Source organism: Lingula anatina, chromosome 2 (assembly GCF_051362555.1).
Source record: "Lingula anatina isolate TDL-2025a chromosome 2, LinAna3.0, whole genome shotgun sequence".
NCBI classification, from domain to species: Eukaryota; Metazoa; Brachiopoda; class Lingulata; order Lingulida; family Lingulidae; genus Lingula; species Lingula anatina.
Window position 1 is genome coordinate 22,030,474 of NC_141768.1, and position 21,817 is coordinate 22,052,290.

Here is a 21,817-nt window from a genome sequence, read left to right on the forward strand (position 1 = left end):
TTTTTTTGGTAAAATTTTGTTATTAATTTTATTCTGATACAAAATATACCTAGACTGATGCATACTTCTAGAGTCCATTTAATATGAACTGCAAAACTGCCTCGGAGTTCACTGTTAAGAACTTTCACATACAAAAGTGCTCTATATTGAATGCAATATTACTTGTTTACCTTATCCACTTCTTTTTTTTTTTTTACTTTTAACTCATTATTTAACAATGATATGTTAAAGTAGAAAATTATTATCTAAAAAAATAAAGCATGTTGCAAGTTTTCAGAGACGTAGCTACAAATTTATAAGCAGTCTCCATTAAACAAATGTAACTTATTTCCTATACTATTAATCATAGTATGCAAAAAGTATAGTTAACTATATTAATTCACAATTAATTTGTCTGGCACATTCTTTTCCTCTAAATTCATCATCACAGGTTAATATATTAAATCCATAAAATGATACCAAAGAAACCAGTTTTGTTTACATTCTGCTTATTGCTGAGGATTTTCATAAAATAAGTCAAGTAGCAGACACTGTTACTATTGCATGATGGTATTCTGTACTAGATTTTCCTCTAGGAAAAAAACATTTTCTCTTACTCATGAAATACTCTACCTTTCCTTGTGCTTCTGTGTTTTGTGCCATTTCTAATTAAATAACTTAATCATGATTCATTTAAGCCAACATATTTTCCTGACATTTCAGAAAGAAACATCAATATCGTGAGCTTTTCTTTTCTTTGTTTTTTTTAAATATTCTGAGGTCTGAAAATATTAAGAGAGAATAATATCTTTGCAGGATGATAAGATGCAAAAATATGACTTTGAGAAATCTTTAAACATGTATACTTTTAAGATTGCCTTCTAAATCCAAATGAGTCTGCTTGTGTCCATCTTTCCTTGTAGATAATAAATTTATTTAATAATATTAAACTCTAATATTCAAGATAAAATGCATTGTTAAAACTGGTATTCCAGTCCAGATGGAAATCCTTGGACCCGTTCTCCAGTGAATCAGTTCCAGCATCAGCTGTCTGCTTTTTGCTTTTCAACACAAACCATATACAACACTGCATATCATTATGTTACTTCAGACCGTATCTTAACTGGTCTTTTCCTTGGACTGTGAGTAGAGTTCATACAGCCCTATGCTGGTAGAAATCAATCCCCAGAGTCCAGACTGCATGGTGCTGAACTTCCCAGCCCACAGGAATCCCTTGGGGAGCCAGTTCACAGCATTCAGGAGATCAAAACTATTCTTGAAGAAGGCCAGGATTTCATCGAGTTCTTCTTTCTTCAGTTTCCTCACTGAAAATTTTGGCACGGAAGACAGGTCTGGGTCCTCTCTGGAAGTAACCACTGATTCAGAATGGTAATGATACAAGTAGCCACTAGACAATAATAATTTAAACAACAGTGATGCACAGGATTTTTAACAGGAGCTTGTTATTTTAGTGCCTTATGAACAGGTACTACATATATGTTCATCTTTCACAGCATGAAAATAAGTACATAGACTCCCATTCTTTTAACCTAAATAGTTTTTCCTTATCCTAAAAAAAGCCACATTACTGTCTACTCCTGTAGCTGATACATGAAGTCTCATCTTTCCTTGTGACCTTGTTCAACATCACATACACAAGACACCACACGGGATCTTACCTTCCCCTTTGACCTTGTTCAACATCACACAAGGCACCACAGGGGGTCTGACCTACCACTGTGACCTTGTTCAACATCACACAAGACACCACAGGGGGTTTTACCTTCCCTCATGACCTTGTTCAACATCACACAAGACACCACAGGGGGTCTTACCTTCCACTGTGACCTTGTTCAACATCACACAAGACACCACAGGGGGTTTTACCTTCCCTCATGGCCTTGTTCAACATCACACAAGACACCACAGGGGGTTTTACCTTCCCCTTGGACCTTGTTCCACATCACACAAGGCACCACAGGGGTTTTACCTTCCCTCATGACCTTGGTCAACATCAGGCAAGATGCCACATGGTGTCTTACCTTCCCTCATGACCTTGTTCCCTGGCCAGCTTGTGCCTCTCCTGTCTCAGCAAAATAATCTTTATGAGACTTCTGAAATTTGGAAATTTGTCCCTTTTTAAATGCAATTCTTTACATTTCTCATTTTTGAGTCACTAATGTACCAGTTATGGCTGTAAAGATTTGTGAATTTAACCGACAACAGGAAAATTTGATTTGGAACTCCAGAGAGCATTTGCAGATATTAATTTCCTCAAGTTTCAGATAAGACAAAGCATTATGATTAGGGGAAGATTGTTGAAATGTCCAAATAAAAAAATAAAAAACATTTTTATGTTAAGATCTAATGTGTACTGTATGAGCCTTCAACTGGATATGATACTTCTCCATCTCCTGACCTGAGAATGCCTGTAATAAGTGAAGTGGCCCATATTGCAATGCCTGTCGTCCACCACTTGGGAGAGTTCACATCCCACAATTTCAGGTCTCCTCCAAATGCTATGTGCTCCACTGGGAAGTAGCACAAATTGGCAATGTTCTGGGCAACTCCAAGTAACTGAAGCAACAGGTTTTTTTCCTGGAATCATATTATAATATATTTGTTATAACATACATACTTACTACACAATGGATGTCATTGTGTTATAATGAATCATGCCCATTAATATGAAATATTGTGTTAAATGAGGTGTTTGTACAGATGAGATGCAGGGATGTTTATTTTTTACCTTCTTATCAAGACCTATATTCCCCACATTTTGACTTCAAGTTTCAAAATTATCTATGATCCATCATAACAACATTCTATTCATATACCTGCTTGGGTCAAAAACTGAACACATTCACAGAATGACCTAGATTCACAAACTGGTCCCCTATACAAATAATCACTGACAGAATTAATTGTTTGGTGTTCAAACTATGTTTAAAACTATGTTACAGTGTACGTGTGTGAAATGCATATTTTAAAAATATTTTGAGCACTGACCATTCTGAACAAATTCAATATGCAGTTAAAGCATCATATACACATGTATACAGTCTGTTAATATGTGCATTTATAGCATATCACATGCACACATTTCTGCTCATGTGGAACAATCTACTTATCCAGTTATCTGTACGTTAAGCAGGAGTCAGAAACTCAAATAGCCCCCCCCCCCCAAAAAAAAAAAAAAATCCTTGTGCTGTGAGTTTATACTGTAGGAATAAAATCACCCAACTTTTTATTGCTGAAAGTGCTTATTCCTACAATTCATCATTGTTTACTCAATACTTCTTCACTTTACATGCCATATCATTTTACAGTCACATAATATTGCACATTGCATACTACCACTACTAAAACACCTGGCTTGTCAGACTTGTGGTCATTTACCGGTAGATAAGAAAGACATGCAGATATGAAAAAGTTAAATAAAGTGCATGACATATTCATAACTCTGGAAAGACATATTAAGACAGATGTTAGCCTTGGACTACAACTACAGTACTTCTGGTAAAATTAAAACAAATGGTCTGTTTTAGTCTGTGAAATCAACTGTGATTCAGTGATAGCATACTATACCATAGAGGAACATACAGGGTATGGGTTTTATGTAATATGACCCTTATCTTATATAACACAAACAAATATATGCATTCACCAAAGCGGCTGTAGCGTGCGGTCTGGTGCAATAAAGAAATGCAGATGAAAGGTAATTTATACAGGTGTGTTCAGTTGACCTTACTTGCTTCATCAGCCCTAGTTTCCTTGCATAGAGTATCATAGGGAGATCGTCAAAGAGCCTCAGGACTACTCGACATTTCCCGAGTGGGATTGCGAGGGCCCCAAACTTTTCTGCCAATTTTCCACGAGAGGCACCACTCAAGAATGTGGCTGCATACGTGCACAGGCGAATCATTTTGTCCCTTCCTCTGTACGTCTGGATGAGATTGACGTAGGCCTCCATTTCTGCGCTGTTCGACTACCTGTTTATCTGTGAGGGGACGCAGGTGCATTGAAGAACGCAGCCACGCTACTATCAATGTGAATGTGGCCTTTGAGCTTAGGACACGCCGATCTAGTCTGCAAGCTAACTCTCCATGTTATGATCATGTGACCTTATCGTCAACAGGTACGTGATGAAGGCGGCTCGTTTTCAGTGGATGTGGGTCGACCAAACTTAGGGCGTACCAACTTACAGGTGTGCAAACTTAAGACGAAACATTCCATGAGGCCGTCCAGTAACGGTCTCTATCCAAAATATGTCTTCATAGAGTCTAGAAGATTTACCGCAAGTAAAGCGTTGTGGCCTCCGGCGCAGCCAAGCAAATCCCTATGAATAAATTTCATTTGTGAAATTAAAGTCGATTTTTAAAATCATCTACTTATTCTTCGTGCAAATGATCAATTAAAATTTTTGGCGTGGGCTCATTCACGACATACACAGATATGTACGCCTCTAACAGCATGCTGTGCTGGGCTCAGCTGCTCCTTGGACAAAACTACGAATATCGTTTTTGTGCACGCTCGGCTGTCACCTTGATTGGATAGTAAACGATTGTCGTAATATCACTAAATGATTTTAAAAACGGGTACATAAACTTGAAAACCACCTAGAACAACTTTAGACTGACACATTTATCCAAAACAATGCAAAAATAAACTATAACAAGTGGTTAAAGCCTTCAAGCTGAATGTCGTAAAGTCCCCATATACCTCCATAGAGACAATAAAATACTGTAAGCTTGTGAAACAAGATTCCACAAATTTAAACATAATAATCGAAATGAAATACTGCCGGGCATCGGAGCGGCCTAAAACTTGGCACGCTTACCGCAAATGCCGCAGGCTACATCATCCCGTCGCTCGTTTGTTAATTCCGTGCATGGCATACGCACAATCAAACCGTAAATCCAAATTCCCGCTTTGACGCTTGAGTCGGTCCTCTCTAACCTCCCATTACACCGGGCTTACGAAAAAAGAAGCCATGCCATTGGACAGGTATTTGTAATACTACCTCTGCGGTTTGTGGAGAGGACCGACTCAAGCGAATTACCACATTGGGCCAGACAAGTCCGAAGACTGCAGGGCGGGGAGGGGGGTTATATAAATAATTCTTTCTTTCTTCCAGTCCAGAAGTTTTACTTGCCACAATAATGTGTAAATACAAAGGTGTACATTTATTCGTATACACCGATATAATAATAGGCCTAATTTTAGTTCAGTTTGGAATGAGATATGCGTCTGCGTGTGTGTGTGTGTGTATATAGGCATATATATATATATATCATACACAAACATGTAGGCCTAAAACGGAAATTGTTTCAGGCTCTATAATCTTTCATTTATTTTATTTATTTTTTTATGAAATACATGTGGAATGAAATAACCATACACATACACAAGGCATCGTAGACATTCCTATTGCTTCGGAAAGCGAATTAAAACGGATCTAGTGTTTTTGGTACGATGGTACTGATATATGCCAACAGCATAGGATCAGGACTCGTTGCCACCGCACAATGCAGTTTTCGATTTAGGTACTGGTACAATAGTGGCAGTTTTCCATGCTCTTTGAACGAGTCGAGAGTGAAGGGACAAATTACATATTTCTGTTAATAACTGCGAAAATAAATGCTTTTCAATATTTACCTTTATTTTTGGACCTAAAACAAAACTATTGAAACGCTAGCAATGTGGTAGCACGAAAATTCATGCGTTAGCACTCCTATTGACAGTAGGCTCTAAATGTGTCAGGTGAAACCCCCTGCTTGATTGTCACACCCAGCGCACGTTTGACCTCACACGACCACACGTCCCGTGGCAACTGACGGCTTGGTCTCTGCTGCTAGAAAGCTATTTTTAAAACAAATTGTTGCTCTGATGTTATTTTGACAGTTCCAACTTATCAATATCATTGATGATGGTATTATTCTTTATTTTTTCCAGTGAGGATATGCCACATGAGTCAGGAGCGGGGACTTCCAATCTTTTCTGAAAACCAAAATTTGATAAACGTCCTTGTGTAAAAACAACTTTGGTGCCCAGTCTAAACGCGCGTGAGCCGCATCATCAGTACGCTTCAAGTTAACTGAAATATGAGGAAAAACATCTCTCTTTTATAGTAAACTTTTTAGCGACTTGAATTCCAATTGTTGAACTGGGGTTTCTTTTACCTGAAATCAGTTTATGGTAGCTAAATACCACCTATAAAGTTCAAAATATTTTGATTGTGCAAACTCGAAGTTAAGCGATGCTGAACTACAAACCCATTCTAAACATTGTTTAGTTTAGCACACAATCCGAATGTAAAAGGTGCCTATTTCATTTCAAAACATTTTAAAGAAGTGTTACAATTGAGAGAAAAATGTCATGCAAATCGACGTATTTATATATTAAACAGTCAATCTGACAAAGGATGTACATGGCACAAAAGTTTCGTTTTTACTATAATTTTCATCATTGTTAGCCTAACTGTAATATGCCTTGTCTAAAACATAACATAAATACAACATCCACCGCGAAGGAAATTACTGTCAAGGCTTTGTCCGTACTTTCTAGTAGTAGTAGTAGTAGTTTATTATCATCACTGTATGCGTATGATTACATAATAAATATCTAGCGAGCAGAACATTACATACAGGGATAAATGATCAATAAAGGCATTACAAGTGCCACTGGTCTACCAGGGCCACTGGTTGACTTTTTACGAGATATTCATACATGTTTCTGGCTGATTCTTGACACTGTACAGAAAAGTGTACACAATTAGCTGGAAACGTGAATATCTACCAAAAAATCAATCTGTGGCCCTGGTAGAGGGAATTTTGCCCGTGCTTAGAGCACACGGAGTAAGCCTCTAAGTACAAACTACAACCAATATGACGTTTTTTTTTTTCACCAAAATTACAAGGATTTTTTTACAGTGCCCCTGGTACAATGACAGGCAAGCCATAATTCGAGGATTTCTAATATTATAATGAGTTAAGGGGGGAATGTACCAAAATTGGGCTAAAATCACGTTTTTATAGATAAAATCAACAGTAAGTCTTTAAAGAAAAATGCCCGAACCCCTTTTGTAGAACTTTGTTCAAGTGTTTAAAGCTGTCCAGGTGTCTGAGAAAATCAGGAAATAGAAAATGATGTTTCTGCCCCCAAAATCCCAATATTACGTATGCGTTATGCAATGAACTTGGAGCTGTGTTTTAAGCATAATTACGTTTTGAAGATACACGGAATGAATGGAACAGGAATAAAAACGCTAAGACCTTTAATTTAAGAAAAAAACTAACCTACCTTAAAATCATTTTCAACGCAGCCATGATATCTCAAGAGCAAACCATCCTCAATTAAATCAAGGAGTTACAATTCCTGCCAAATTTGTGAAAAAGTCTAATAACTGTTATACAGAAAAGAATTTTAGTTAAAATTTATTCACCATTTCAAAGTATGTACCGGTACAAGTTTAAATAAAACAACATTGATCAAAAATGTCATATTATCGGGGTTTTTTTCTTCTCTTTATTTATACAGGTGAAAGATATATTTAGCAACCATTATCTTTTTATACATATCTGTTGATAAATATATGTTCCCTAGTTTTTCTTCTCTACTAAGTTTTTCACAATTTATTAATTTCCATATTTTTGAAAATTTTTAACACTTTACAAAGAAGTGAAAAATATAATCTTGTACAGAAAAGAACAATTTCTTTTCAGAACAATTTCATACAGAAAAGAAATTGTTCTTTTAGCCACTAGGGGGTCACTAAAAAGGTCAATTAAAAGCTGGTCAATGGAATGTCACCACTGGGGCAGGTCCAGCGATTAACGATTATGGTGTTCATCTAAAGAAGCAGCAGTCAATCCTTTTAATGTTAATTTGTAATATTTAACTCACCAACGAAAATTTAAGTTATGCAAAAGTCAACTAAGAAGTCATATGCAGAGATTTAAAATTAGACTTGGTTTTGATAACTGGACTAATTTGCAAGCTTTTATCATACAGTTTACCCTTACAGGCCTATATTTACATTTGGTTTCCCCAGACTTTTTCATCCAGCAAATATCCAACTTGCTTGCTTGCTTCAATGTGGCATTTTCCTACTGATAAGATGTACTCAGTCGGTGACATATACTCGGGAGGGGGTCACGCCTCACTGATCCTCTTCTATTAGCTTTTATATATAGGTACTTAAACCACGGCTAGCACGTAGAACAAAAGACTCTGCCGTGCTGTATTTGACATACAAGCACGTCATGTACGAGTGCGTTCCACGGTCTGTTGCACTTCTAGTGTAGTAGCCAATCAGAGGCCGTGGTTTAAGCCAGATACAACACTCGTCGCCGAGCTGTACGTGAAAATTACTCGTGTATTGTCTCGCCTGCGGCTCGCCAATACACTCGTAATATTTCACGTACAGCTCGGCGACTCGTATTGTATCTATCACATATTGTGTGTGTATCTCTAGGAGTCAGAAAAGCCAATATAGCTCGTAGGACACACCCCCTACTCTCTGACCACAGGGTGCGCTAGTTGTCTGTTACAAACTAAATTATTGTATCGCTGATACTTAGATTTTTAATGTTTTTTTAATGAGTCCCTGATATCAGTGGGTAGCTCATTACAGGTACGAAGGATAGGGCGAGGCGTGATCTTTCACTGGTTGCCGTCCCACAGTTGTACGAGCCGCTATAGACCTCCTACAGGTACGCTGCAACGACTTCACGTGACTGGATTCAAACGGCAATTCAGTAATTCAAGAGTCCACTTTACTTATCATTGTCGAAGCGTATAATATTACTCAATTTGAAGTTCGGCTTATAGACAAGTGGACTATGAAATTGACATAAGCCTGATTAATACGTAACCAGATTATGATTCATGAATGAATGTAAATCAGACGTATATGACCTCGAGGGCACCACCCTTGAAACCTAAAGTATAAACAAATATTTGTATTGTAAACACGTGGGTTTTGTTTAAATATACTTTTACTACCGTCTGTATCATTCTAAAACAAAAGTTTGAAATTAACAACGATTATTACCTCCCTAATTTTCCATACCAACGCGCTTTCAAAGTAGGCCCTATAAGTCCAATCTATTTTTGACAGCTACGTGTAGGGCCTACAAGAATTTAAAATGCGAAAGTGCCATTAAGCGTGAACTGTAAACTAACCTTCAGTGTGCAAGTGTATTTCTTACTACCTGTAGTACATTTTTCCAATCATATGATCAGTTTTGATACTGGCTATTTGTCTTACACATGTCTTACACATGTACAGTACTTCTCAGTAATGTAACTTAGCTAGTGTCCTTACACTGAAGCCTGCGCGTCAAATCTTGGTTTGCAAGTTCAAATGATATGGAACATTATCTTTATTTGCATTCTAGCGAATATTGATATATATGCATAAAAGGTGGTGAGTTTTATATCAAAATAAAACGAAATTCGATAAGATTTCTGTCATATTGAACGGACATTAGTTTTGTGGAAAAACAGCAAAATATAAAATCATGCACGGAAGAACAAAATAGTTGGGTACGAGGCTTCGTAATGAATTTATCAATTATTCTTCAAAAACCGCATTACCTCGTGTCATAAAGTTCAAGCCATCGTGACAGTAATACATACATGATGTTTCTGCTACCTGCTGAAACATGTAAAATTACACAATTATTCCCTGCAACGACCCTCTGCACTGACTTTTGTGTGGGTTTGCTTTCCAGTGCATACAAGTGGAAAAAACAGGCGGAACCCATCGTAGTTGTCCTGAATTCCCCCTCCCCATTACTTTTCAGGTGACAACTTAAAAAAAAACTTTTGTCGTTTTGTTTAACTTCTCACTTAACGTACTTCAGCACAATATGTTTATTCCAAACACTTTTACCCCCTTTCACACATCGCATTCGTTCTCTTCTCGTACCTATTGATCTAAATAAACTCGCCCGAGCCAGGTAGTTTGTAGTCCTTTCTTTTCTGTTTGTTCGCGGCTTATTGTTGAATGGAAGGTAAAACGGACGCCCGTACAATGCATGACACATACTGAGGCAACGGCTAAACCAAAAGTTACACAGGCTGCTTCATTGAAGGACGCTGCCGGTGAGTAACTCGAGGTCTACAGCCAAAGGGAGCTGCCCATCCCACGCGCTCATGAGCAACTGTGCCAGCGTTCCGAAACTAACGGGGCGTGGCCGACATATAGTTAGCTAAGAAGAAAACATTATCAGGGAGATATCGGACCAGTTCGGTGTAATTGGTTGTCCCGCCATTTCCCAGTAGAAGGAGGGGTTAGTGCCCGTTCACCCATGAGCCATTAGATAACAAGATACAGTGACAGCACGAGGTGATCTAACGCTTGGACCTCTTTATCAGCTGTCAATGAATTGGACGCATTGAACATTACACAGTGTGGATTGTCGCATTTCCTACTGATCTTTCATGATCCTCATTCATTTGTTCACATTGGATATATCGAGTACTCCAATATATAAACTTCAAGATGTATGCCATCCACGTGCAGTGTCTGATCTCCGTCATCCTATTCTTTGGATTTAACACGTGCATGGCGCAAGGTGAGTCTACGTTCACTATTTTAATTGAATTTGGCGAAAATCATTAAAACATCTTGAACTTTTTTTACTTAACCTAGGGACATTTGGAGCTCCTTGTGATTGAATGACTTGCAAGTGATTTTTTTACGTTGAAAAGTGTTCATTCATTGGAATGATTGGATAAGTTGTCATACATAGGGTGTTCCTTGCTAAAACATTATCCCACAAGCAATTAAATTATTTATAACTCGAAAATGTTAGTGGTTTTAGTATCTTTGTTTGGTGGAAAGAAGCACCATTTTCATCCGATATCGAAGTTTTAACATCCTTATTTTCTAAGCAATGAGCCGTAGCCGTAAAAGATTATCATTTGTGGATAACGCCTGTATATACTTAGATATATGCCAAACACCTCATCCACTCAGCGTTCCTACGACCTGGCAATGACATTCTCTCTTTAGAGATATTGACTATGCGAACACCCCTTAACATATTGATAAGTCCTACTAGTACCTGCTGATCAATGGAAGGCATAGAATATTGGGCTGACTCCATTCTAGCGGCCTCGTATGCCTGGGATGTGGAGAACAAAGGGGGTCATGGGTGGGGCCATTTCATAATTACATGTCTCACTGCGTCCGAGTCACGTACACGTTAGGCCCTAATGTAAACCTAATGTAAACCAGTAGCAATAACGGGGTTGGAAATTCACACATTTGTCAATGTTTTTATGATTCTATCAGTTGAAATAATTTAGCTTTTTATCACCCGTTTAACAGCTACCTGATTATCATGGCATGTCGTCAAAGGAATTTTACTCTAAAAAGATATGAATACACTGTGGCAGCCAATGACTGGCCTACATGTGATGCGAATGCGTAATATCTTTTGTAAAAGGCAATGGCGGCTACAGCATTGTATTTCCTTGACCTCTTCTTGTCATGAACTTTTTAGCTATTGTACTGTAAAAAAAAAACACGCCAAAACGGTTGGAGGCTGCATCAGGTAACAGGGCCATCTCAGGTGACCAAAATGTTCCACTGCGAGCGTCCTATTCTAAGAAGTGCTCTCGTACCTTGCTAAAGACCATTAATAATGAACCAGTTTTCTTTCCTTTTTTTGTCAATTTGCACCACACCAAAATGTAGACACTGCTAGAAATATCACGTACACGGTTGCACCGACGATAATGTATTTGCCCTATAAGTTATAAACTGAAATATTCTTTATTCATTTTTTTATTTGTTGACATTACATGTAACCGTGACATAAATTGGTGCTTTTCTTTTCGAGGGAGCTGTGACCTAATTTCCTTACAAAAATCAATCATTTGTAGTTATATAAAACGTAGAAGATATTTTATTTTCCACTATTGGGTGACACATACAAACACAGTTCTTTTGCACCATTGTAAGTATATGTAAGTTAGGGAAATTTAGCCGATCTGTTTTTGAAGTGACAAAATTGATTTTCAAGTTATTTCTGCTCAAACTGAAAGTGAAAAATCACTTACAAGGAAGTCTCAGTTCTGTAAGACGTCTTCCTCATTTAATCTGAATTAATCGCGCTATTATCAATAAGCTTAAACACCAAAGACGAACCTGATTGCTTTCAGTGCTGTAGAATGTCTAAATTTGAATAATCGTACAAATGTTACGATATATTTAGTCCTGATACACAGAAGTATTGAGTCTATATCAAATATGTGTGCTGTATTTATTCAGAGTGTAATCTGTGTATATGTTGATAGTGAGGAATTTGACTATCAGAGTCACGAGAATATTGTCACAAGACTTGTGGAAGGACCGGCCCCAGTAACTTCAAAGTCTGCATAACATGTAGAAGCTAATGTCAATATACACATCTCATACATATTGTGACAGAATCGATGGGTAAAGCATTGAGTAAATCAACATACGGACCTATTGCGATAACGGGTATGATAGGAGGAAAAGGATTGTCGCATGTATATTTGACAAGGATGAATATTTGTTTTAAGACATATATACTTCTAGTGTTCAATGGGCATACTATTGTAGTCCCCCTCCCCCTATCCACATGTACACGCTTGTAAAAGTAAAAATATGAAAAAGGGAGTGTCTTTCAGCTTAAAAGAATCAAGTGAATCACAAGGTATAAATTTTTACGGCACTTGAAGGTATGTCCATTCGGTCGATATCTTTTATCTAAACATTCTTGGATTAGACAAAACGTGCTTGTGGACCAGCAATACCTTTGGAGTTCAAGAAATTTATATCAAAAATGTATTAATAGTAAATTGGTGGACCTTACTGAAAATCGGTGTCAACCGTTATCTCCCAAAAGGTTCATTAACTTAAGGTCCTATGGTGCTAAAGACGATTTATTTTTGTTGTAACTTTGATATAAAAAGGTTTAAAAAATATGAAACAACAACGTGAAACGTGAAAGACTGCAGACTTTACTTTTTTCGGTTTAGCCGGTGTAGAAAAACTTCAGAAAACTTCGATACCGAACAAAGGAAATAAAGTAAATAACTATAGCTGAGACAGCGTCTCGGCTACTTGATAGTACGTGTAACTGGTTCTCAGTATTGGTTCAGTGGTCATAGTAATCCCCTCGGCTTATACCTGCTACCAAAACCCCTCGCCACTCTCAGGTACAGCGAGTTCATTGAGATGCGCGCGTTTGCTGAATGGTTTGGAGAAATAGTGCATTAAATAACATAATCAACAAGGAATTCATAAATTGTCATCCAAGCGACTGCAGTGGAGACGATACACAAAAGCCCGCGGCGGGATGTTGGGTGAAAGCATGTTAAGATTGGGCTGTGGTCGGCTGCTTCTCAGACGTCCTGATGACTCACGGTTTACAAACTTTGTGAATTATTAAATGTCTTCTTACTTTTACTTGGCTGTTGGTGTTGCTGACGTTGGTACTACAGTATGTGTGTGCGTGTTTTAAAGATGTATCGTTAAATTATATGATTATGCATTTATTGGAGGTATGTTAGGCCTCATCGTAATAAAGGTCATTGAATGATTAAGGAAATAATCATATTCAACCTTACTTAACGGGTGAACTATTGGTCAAGGTTAAGCTATTAGAACCAAATATCTATTATTTTCTTTTGAAAGAAGATAATTTTGCAGTGTGCCATGTCTCGTTACTCTTCAGTAAACCACAATACACTCAACTTTTTATCATTCCTGTACATGTGTCGTGTTTGTTCCTCGCACTTCTCTTACTATTTTATTACTTTTCATTCATGCACCACTATGAACCCCATTATTACATCTTTTCTAGTCAGTGACCGGATCATGCAAAAATATATTATTTTATTTCATTAAGTATTTTGTGCAATTTTAATTACTTATTTTCTTCTGTTCTTTTTTCTTCTATTTTTTTAAATTAAAATTATTTGTTTGTTTTATAATTTTGTTATTCTAATTTAGTTTATTATTATTATTATTATTATTATTTTTACTTTATCTATTCATATATTTACTTATTTATTTGCAATGACATCACAAGTATACATGTACCCCAAGCAACTACATCGATCAGTTTAGTATATAGATACATTTATTTATTGCACTAATAACCAAAAGTTCACAAACTTTGAAAAAAATATGGGGAAATTGGACAAATATGTTTGAGACGAACTAGTCACTCAATATTCATTAATTTTGATACCGCAAAAAAAGTAGTCGTTTCTCCGTTGTATCAGTGTTCACGATGCACTTTGTTAGGTTCTGTACATTGTAGATTTGTTTCATTCATTTCAATGTTTATTATAAATGTCTTTGTGTGTGTGTGTGTGTGTGTGTGTGTGTGTGTGTGTGTAATTTAAATCCTTTTCAACATGTACCTTATTTGAAGTTTGGCAATAAAAAAATATTCATCGATCCTTGTTTAAACCCTTCGGAGAGCATATCGTTAGTTGATAACATTGTTTGATAGAAGATAAAACTCAGGATAAACAAAATATTCATACCGGTATTTTAAAGTTTGTACCCAGTCGAGGGTGGGGGCTCCAGCTTTGTCTGTCTTTGGCGAAATTGGTAAGGCCTCCCGTGTAAAATTGATAAAAAAAAAAGAACTGAAGGAGAGCTTGGATCTTAACTTCTACACCAAAATCTTTAATTTTGTTTGACGAATGATAGATATGTAGTAGTCCACTAAATAAGGATATTAGGCTTATTCAAAAAATAAAAAAAATTAAAAAAAATAATAATAAAACTAAGGAATAATAACGTGTTAGAAAATAAGTTGCTTTATTTAAGTTACGTCTGAATCTATATATCCATGGTCAACATAGAGTACAATTTTCAATTTAAAAGGAAATGCAATCTTTTGATTTACGCCCCTTTGTGGAACAGGGTTTAGGTATAAATAAAAGGTCTCATATAATTAGTATCAATATTTTATCAAGACTAGTATATCTTACAGGTGTAGAAGGCGACATGATTAGGCTGTACGGCGATTTCCTTGTACCGAATCTTGGGCACCGTTTCATATATTAAAGAAATGGAGGAGTGGACTTCACATTGGCACGGCATGAGGGGATACCTCGGACACAAAGCCAAGTTCATAATGCACTTTCGCCAATAATTACAGTTGAGTTCCATTTTTTAAAGGTGGCCAATTAATCGGATCAGTGCTGATCAATGTACGCCAACCGTGCATAAGTACGCCGGGGCTTGCATTCATAAATCGTTGAATAAACATGAAAGGCAGAACTAACACCTAGATCAAATAAAAACATCGTACTTTTTGTGAAAAATGCTCGAAGGTCAAAGTTGAAGGGAAGAATGCTACATTGCACGGTTAAGGAAATATGGGCGGGCCGATTAAGGGTAATAAGAATTTGTAAGTGAATTTAAGATATGCTTTTATTGATTTTTTATTGTTAGATCAAAGTTTATGGGAATGATTATAAATCAAGTGGTGCTCGTCTTCAACAGTTCTCAATTTCTATCCTGAAATCTCTGGAATTCTTGCAAACCCAGACGAACCCATGGTTAAGGTTTTAATGTCAATTCAACTAGGCGCAGATCAAGGCCACTTAAATAGTCGCGTCGAAGCTTAGTGAATTTAGTCAGTCTGGTTCAAAACCCCATGCAAACCATATCCATATTAATGTATGTTTCTTGAGACATTTGGTATCACCTCGGTCTTCAGATCCACCTCTTACAGCTTATCGCCGATTTCCGTCAAGCGTAATCCATATCAGAAAGATACAAATGAAGAAGTGTTGAACAATTTTGCAATATGGGTTCACGCAGGTATATAGTGTAAGGGAGATTTCAGCAAACCGTTTACATCAAGTAACGAACATCTCAGAGAGAGGGTGAGTTTCCTGTTCACGACTGTGAAGGTCATGTTACAAAATCCAGACTATATAAGGAGAAGAAGCTACTCATTCGTTATAATGATAAGATTTAGCGTTGTCCGATAACTGAGGTTTTGTGCATTAGATAGGACATAAATTTTACCTACACTAAACATTATTGACATTATTGACGAGAAGGAGAAAGATGTTAATTAGTAGAAATGAGAGAGAGGAATTCATGCAAGTTGTAAATATTGGCTGCTTGATAGTTTAAATACACAATAACACTGTCATTAATCTGTGGATTGTGAAAGGGACATCGCCATGTTTGTCATAATAAAGACTTAATTGGTAGAATCATAGGAATTCGCCTACCTACTCGCTGTTCCTAGGTCTCCATCCCCGACACTGTCTTGAAAATGAAACTTAAAAGATTTAACATCGACCAGTTTCCCGTGCTTTGTCACTGATATGTCTGCATGCAACAAAAACAGACTCGCACGCGCTCAAACTTATAACTGTAGAAAATCCTAATTATCTAACAAGTACTAATACATATCAATAATACATATTTTTGTGCCTCAATGCTGCAAACGCAACAGTTAAATACATGCTTGCGTTGGAAAAACATTTTTCTTGAAAAAAATCTTTTCCTACGCATGAATCGTCAGGGCCGTAGCCTGAGCAAAATGCCAGGGGGGGCAGTAAGCGGAAACAAGGGGGCAAAGCCCCCGAGGGGGGAGGGTGTGGGAGGGGGTGTCCCCCTCCCATGGTGTGGAAAAATTTTTAAAACTGTATGTATAATACTGCATTCTGGTGCATTTTAACTGTTATTTATTGCTCAATCAGAAGTCAGAAATTGTGGGTTCATTTTGCCATAAGTACAGTCATTATTTCAACACAACATGCCAACTGGACTTTTCGGCATGAACTGAGTTGGCTAAAACAGTACACCTTTGTAAACAGATTGTTGAATGATTGTCTAGTGGCCATGACTGTATTTTCTCACAGAATTGATACCAACTTTGCAATTATTTTTTTTTACCTTTGCGATTATTTATTATTATTATTATTTTTTTTTTTTTTTTGCACCTCAAATCGGAGGCTACGGCCCTGATCGTTGCTCGCCCTATCCCTGAACTTAAATTCGCTGTTTTATACTACTTTTAATAACATAATGTCTCCCGCAACGTTTATACCGCCATGTCTTCTTGCACAGTTCGGAGGGAAATATCAGGTACTTTTACTTGGGGATGGCGGGAGGGAGTATCGACTTGTATCTCTTATGCAACAAACAGGGTGATGCAGCCTGATTTACAGAATGGTTGAGTTTTCATTATACATGAATAGAAAATTCGGTCACCCTGTCCACCCTGCATCGTTCCTGCTATACCAAACCATTGATTGTGATTCAACCATAGTGAGACACACCCTTTTCTACAAAGGTAATGAGGTCGGGGCGCAATATTGTTGTTAAAGTCAACACGTTAGAAATATCCCCTTTGGCGAGTTTGCATTGGTCAAGTACCTGTAGAATAACAGGAAGTGCTGAAATCTGAGCTTGGCTGTGTTAAGTTCATTGGGAGTCAATTTAAGTTACATTTCTACACAGAAACAGTTTTAGATTTTGTGAGAATATCTGATGGTCTCTTTTCTTTCAGATACTCCGTTGTCTACTAGCACCTCAATATCGACCACAGCGCCAACCAACCACAGTGTAAATAATGCTGTTTCTACGAAAGGAGCAACCGACAGCATCTTTACAACGGGTGGTTCAGTTACCTCATCTTCAACTGCAATGGGCTCCACAACGCCTGCTACCACTCCCACAGCGGCCTCTACTGCTGCATCCAACAACAAGACAACAAGAACCACCACAATGCCAACAACAACAAGCAGCGTAACGATGTCTTCAGCTCCTTCAACGACCAAAAGTACAACTGCGCCAGCAGCAACCGGTGCGACAAATTTACCAACTACAGTCAGCAGCACAACTTCTACACAATCAACAACTCTATCAACAACAACAAGTAGTACAACTGCTGTTCCAACAACAACTACCGATAAAACAGTTGCTCCGACAACAACAATCAGTACCATAGCTGCTCAAACAACAACGACAACAGCAACGACTAGTACCACAACTGCTCCACCAACAACAACCAGTACAACCACAGCTCCAACAACTAGTACAACAGCTACTCCGTCGACAACAACCAGGACAACCACAGTTCCAACAACTAGCACAACAGCTGCTCCAGCGACAACAACAAGTACAACAATAAGCAGCACAAATGCTCCAACAACAAGAAGCACTACTGTTCCAACAACAACAACAACCAGTACAACTACAGCTCCAACAACCAGTACAACGGCTGCTCCAACGACAACAACCAGTAAAACAATAAGCAGCACAACTGTTCCATCAACAACAAAAAGCAGCACAACTGTTCCAACAACAACAAGTAGCACAACTGTTCCAACAACAACAACCAGTACAACCACAGCTCCAACAACTAGTACAACAGCTACTCCATCGACAACAACCAGTACAACAATAAGCAGCACAACTGTTCCTACAACAACAACCAGTACAACCACAGCTCCAACAACTAGTACAACAGCTACTCCATCGACAACAACCAGTACAACAATAAGCAGCACAACTGTTCCTACAACAACAACCAGTACAACCACAGCTCAAACAACTAGTACAACAGCTACTCCATCGACAACAACCGGTACAACAATAAGCAGTACATCTGTTCCAACAACAACAGCCAGTACAACTACAGCTCCAACAACTAGTACAACAGTTACTCCAACGACAACAGCCAGTACAACAATAAGCAGCACAACTGTTCCAACAACAACAACCAGTACAACCACAGCTCCAACAACTAGTACAACAGCTACTCCATCGACAACAACCAGTACAACAATAAGCAGCACAACTGTTCCTACAACAAGTAGCACAACTGTTCCAACAACAACAACAACTAGTGCAACCACAGCTCCAACAACTAGTACAACAGCTGCTCCAACGACAACAACCAGTACAACAATAAGCAGCACAAATGTTCCTACAACAACAACCAGTACAACCACAGCTCCAACAACTAGTACAACAGCTACTCCAACGACAACAACCAGTACAACAATAAGCAGTACATCTGTTCCAACAACAATAACCAGTACAACTTCAGCTCCAACAACTAGTACAACAGCTACTCTGTCGACAACAACCAGGACAACAATAAGCAGCACAACTGTTCCTACAACAACAACCAGTACAACCACAGCTCCAACAACTAGTACAAAAGTTACTCCAACGACAACAACCAGTACAACAATAAGCAGCACAACTGTTCCAACAACAAGTAGCACAACTGTTCCAACAACAACAACCAGTGCAACCACAGCTCCAACAACTAGTACAACAGCTACTCCAATGACAACAACCAGTACAACAATAAGCAGCACAACTGTTCCTACAACAACAACAACCGGTACAACCACAGCTCCAACAACTAGTACAACAGCTACTCCAACGACAACAACCAGTACAACAATAAGCAGCACAACTGTTCCTACAACAACAACCAGTACAACCACAGCTCCAACAACTAGTACAACAGCTACTCCAACGACAACAACCAGTACAACAATAAGCAGCACAACTGTTCCAACAACAACAACCAGTACAACCACAGCTCCAACAACTAGTACAACAGCTACTCCATCGACAACAACCAGTACAACAATAAGCAGCACAACTGTTCCAACAACAAGTAGCATAACTGTTCAAACAACAACAACCAGTGCAACCACAGCTCCAACAACTAGTACAACAGCTGCTCCAACGACAACAACCAGTACAACAATAAGCAGCACAACTGTTCCTACAACAACAACCGGTACAACCACAGCTCAAACAACTAGTACAACAGCTACTCCATCGACAACAACCAGTACAACAATTAGCAGCACAACTGTTCCTACAACAACAACCAGTACAACCACAGCTCCAACAACTAGTACAACAGCTACTCCAACGACAACAACCAGTACAACAATAAGCAGCACAACTGTTCCAACAACAACAACCAGTACAACCACAGCTCCAACAACTAGTACAACAGCTACTCCATCGACAACAACCAGTACAACAATAAGCAGCACAACTGTTCCTACAACAAGTAGCACAACTGTTCCAACAACAACAACAACCAGTACAGCCACAGCTCCAACAACTAGTACAACAGCTGCTCCAACGACAACAACCAGTACAACAATAAGCAGCACAACTGTTCCTACAACAACAACCAGTACAACCACAGCTCCAACAACAAGTACAACAGCTACTCCAACGACAACAACCAGTACAACAATAAGCAGCACAACTGTTCCTGCAACAACAACCAGTACAACCACAGCTCCAAGAACTAGTACAACAGCTACTCCAACGACTGCTTCAAGAAAAACAAGTAGCACTACTGCTCCAACAACAACAACAAGTAGCACAACTGTTGCAACAACAACAAGTAGCACTACTGCTCCAACAACAACAAGTAGCACAACTATTCCAACAACAACAACAAGTAGCACAACTGCTCCAACAACAAGAAGCACAACTGCTCCAACAACAACAAGTAATACAACTGCTCAAACAACAACAAGTAACACTACTGCTTCAACAACAAGTAGCACAGCTGCTTTAACAACAACAAGTAGCACAACTGCTCCAACAACAACAAGTAGCACAACTGCTCCAACAACAACAAGTAGTACTACTGCCCCGATATCGACAACAACTAGTACAACAATTGCTCCAACAACAACAAGTACAACAGCCACTCCAGCAACAACAAGAAGCACAACTACTTCTACAACAAGTAGCACAACTGCCTCAACAACAAGTAGCACAACTGCTTCAACAACAAATATTACAACTGTTCCAACAACAAGTAGCACTACTGCTTCCACAACAAGCAGCACAGCCGCACCAAAAACAACAAGCAGCACTAATGCTTCAACAACAAGCAGCACAGATGCTACAACAACAACAAGTGGCACAACTTCTTCTACAACAAGGAGCACAACTCCTCCAACAACAACAAGTAGCACAACTCTTTTAGCAACAAGAACCAATTCAACAACAGAAAATAGGACAACTGCTGCCTCAACACCAACAGCCAGTGCAACGGCCTTGCCAATGAGTAGTTCTACTTCCAGCAAGCCTGCTGGCAGTACAAAAACAACCGTTAATAAAATTTCGACAACATCGACAACAACCACCACCCCAGTTCCGGATACGTCCTCGAATAGAGCTTCAACCACGTCGGCTACCTCTTCAGTGGATTCAACTTCAACAACGTTATTGACAACGCCAAGCACTATTGGACTAACTTCCTCCTCAGCCGTGCCACAATCTACAACAACCACAGCAACAGTTGTTACAACAACCATCGCCATCCCAGGATCTCAGATTTTTCATGGAAGAATGACCCTTGATGCAGTATTCATTTCTGCCTACAATGATACGTCATCGCAAGAATATCTTACATTCAAAAATACAACGGAAAAACAAGTAAGAACCACATCGATACGTTGCTCCAACGAAAGTTTAAAACAATGTATTCTGCAATGCCGACAAAACTGAAAAACATATATTTTAATTTCTTATATTGACCCATCTTAAATGAATATCAAAGTCCAAAATTCATCTTAGTCTGCTGTAAGGCCACATTCAGAACAGCGAACTAACTAATCCGCGGGTCAAATATGGCGACCCACTTTAAGGCTTGACGTCAAATTCCCTAATAGACGCTGTATACATCTCCTGCGGGGATTAAGAAACAAGCATTCAAGTGGGTGAGCCATATTTGATCCGCGGACTGGTTAGTCCGCTGTTCTGAATGCAGCCTTAGAGATTCAATAACTCCAGTATTTAACAATAAAG

At 38.4% G+C, this 21,817-nt stretch overlaps 2 protein-coding genes across 3 annotated transcripts in view; one reads left to right on the forward strand and one right to left on the reverse strand.

The window, feature by feature from the left end:
* Positions 1-11,150, reverse strand: LOC106172439 (peroxisomal membrane protein 11C). 2 transcript variants are annotated; one of them, XM_087006076.1, is made up of 4 exons: positions 11,055-11,150; positions 2,399-2,577; positions 2,022-2,093; positions 1-1,342 (listed from the first exon to the last, which is right to left on the reverse strand). In XM_087006076.1, exons 1-4 carry the CDS (start codon positions 11,094-11,096, stop codon positions 1,099-1,101), a joined length of 537 nt encoding a protein of 178 aa, XP_086862202.1. In that variant the 5' UTR covers positions 11,097-11,150; the 3' UTR covers positions 1-1,098. The 2 variants fall into 2 exon arrangements, with proteins under 2 accessions (XP_086862202.1, XP_013408603.2); XM_013553149.2 differs by lacking the exon at positions 11,055-11,150 and adding an exon at positions 3,731-4,419.
* LOC106172418 (uncharacterized) overlaps positions 9,993-21,817 on the forward strand; it is a 24,185-nt gene continuing 12,360 nt past the window's right edge. Inside the window, exons 1-2 of the mRNA XM_087006069.1 lie at positions 9,993-10,562; positions 17,517-21,445. Coding sequence (XP_086862195.1) covers positions 10,490-10,562; positions 17,517-21,445 — 4,002 coding nt within the window. The 5' untranslated portion in view covers positions 9,993-10,489. The remainder of the gene's footprint in view (positions 10,563-17,516; positions 21,446-21,817) is intronic.